This window comes from Microtus ochrogaster, unplaced genomic scaffold (genome assembly GCF_000317375.1).
Source record: "Microtus ochrogaster isolate Prairie Vole_2 unplaced genomic scaffold, MicOch1.0 UNK91, whole genome shotgun sequence".
NCBI lineage: Eukaryota > Metazoa > Chordata > Mammalia > Rodentia > Cricetidae > Microtus > Microtus ochrogaster.
The window spans coordinates 1037578-1039392 of NW_004949189.1; the positions used below are offsets into that span (position 1 = coordinate 1037578).

Sequence of the window (1815 nt, forward strand, 5' to 3'; positions counted from 1 at the left end):
GCAGCCTCTCCCAGAACCTACTTCAGACCCAGCCCCTGTCACTCCCTCCTGCAGTAAAAACACACTTAGCTCAGGTGCCCAGTGAGGAGAAAGTGTCCTCAGTTAGATCCTCCTTGCTTGAGGGGAAGGGTGGGGACAATTAGGATACTCACTTCAAACACCAATCCTCAGTTCCACATAAGAGAATTATACTTTGAGCTCTTATGGGGAGGGAGACAGTATTCTGCCAACGTTATCACATTCATTCACAGTGTTGCATGCAGCTAAAGCTTCCCATTGCTATAAATCTATACACCACAGCTTATCTATTCACAGCCACAATTTAATAGTGAATTATCTGTACTTCTAGGCCATCACAAACAATGTTGACATGAACACACATGCCATTTCGGTGTATACATACAGGCACTTTTATATTTTTTCACCAAGATTTAAAATTTCAGATATTGGAGCCAGGTGGTGGTGGTGCACAACTTTAATCCCAGCACTTGGGAGGCAGAGGCAGAGGCAGGAGGATCTATTTGAGTTTGAGGCCAGCCTGGTCTACAGAGTGAGTTCCAAGACAGTCAAGAACAGCTAAGGCTACACAGAGAAACCCTATCTCGATAAATAAATGAATAAATAAATAAAAATTTCAGATCAACAAATATTGATCAACCATAATTTAAAAGTATTTGTACCAATCCCAGCTCTTTGGTAGGTTTGTTATACAGTCCAGGATGACCTTCCTAAGGATAGTGCTGCCCACAGTGGGTGGGCCCTCCTTCACATTACTAATTAAGACAATCTCCCTGAGACATGCCCATGGGCCAGTCTGATCTAGAGGGAAATGTATTCTATGGGGTTTGGAAGATGACAGGTTTAGCCAGCCATTTGAATCCTGGATAAGCTTTTTTTTTTTTTTTAAGTTGCAGGACTTTATTTTACTTAGAAATAATCTAATGAATATCTTAATCAATATAATTTAGCATAATTCTGAGACTGAAAGTCACTGAAAAGATTTCAGAAACTGCCTTCAGGAAGATCATAGCTAGTTACTGTCTCGTTATTTCTCTCTTAACGTCTACAGAACATCCATGTTGCAATTGGTAAGTCTTTGATAGATGTTGGTGTGGAGGGTTTTCCAAACAAGGACAGGGCCTATCGACTGTTTTGTAGGCATTGTGGCGTGCTCAGGAAAGCTGTTATACTGGCAGACTCAATGAGCAAGATAGTTTAGGGCATAAAGCTATGAGATAAGTGACCGACATGCCCATCTTTTCCACCCTCCATCCCAGGCATCTCTGTACGCCAGGCAGCAACTTAATATCCGGGAGGTAGCCAACATAGTTTTGGCTATTGCTGCCTTCTTGCCAGTCTGCCGCCCCCACGTGCGACGGTATTACTCTGCCATTGTTCACCTGCCTTCAGACTGGATCCAGGTAGCCGAGTTCTACCAGGTACAGTATTTAGTACCCTGCACTTTGATCATCATGGTTTTCCTCCTTTCCTTTGTTTACTGAGGAGATTTTCAGACAGGGTAGCCTTCCCTCAGGTTCCTCCATCCATGTGCCCAGAGGAGCTAGGTTTTCTCTGTAAGAGCCGAGTGGGCTAACAGAATTACTGACGAGGGTGGGACCAAGGTTTGAGATAAAAAAAATTGACCTTAATCTGAACATCCTTTTTACAATGACAGTGAGCTCAGAGAAGACCACTGTCTTGCCTCGTACACAGAAATATAATTTTGGATGTGTGGCTAGGAAACTGTTCCCTATTCTTGTTTCTGTATGATTCTAGGGTTCTATTTTGTGTGTGTGTGTTAGTTAGCGGTGGGAG

At 43.0% G+C, this 1815-nt stretch overlaps 1 protein-coding gene across 3 annotated transcripts in view; it reads left to right on the forward strand.

Annotated features, from left to right (window-relative positions):
• The window catches only part of Tep1 (telomerase associated protein 1), a 43384-nt gene that overhangs the window by 6067 nt on the left and 35502 nt on the right, over positions 1–1815 (forward strand). For all 3 annotated transcript variants that reach the window (XM_005371000.3, XM_026777939.1, XM_026777938.1), the window contains exon 5: positions 1278–1439. In XM_005371000.3, the coding sequence (XP_005371057.1) occupies positions 1278–1439 (162 nt within the window). The remainder of the gene's footprint in view (positions 1–1277; positions 1440–1815) is intronic.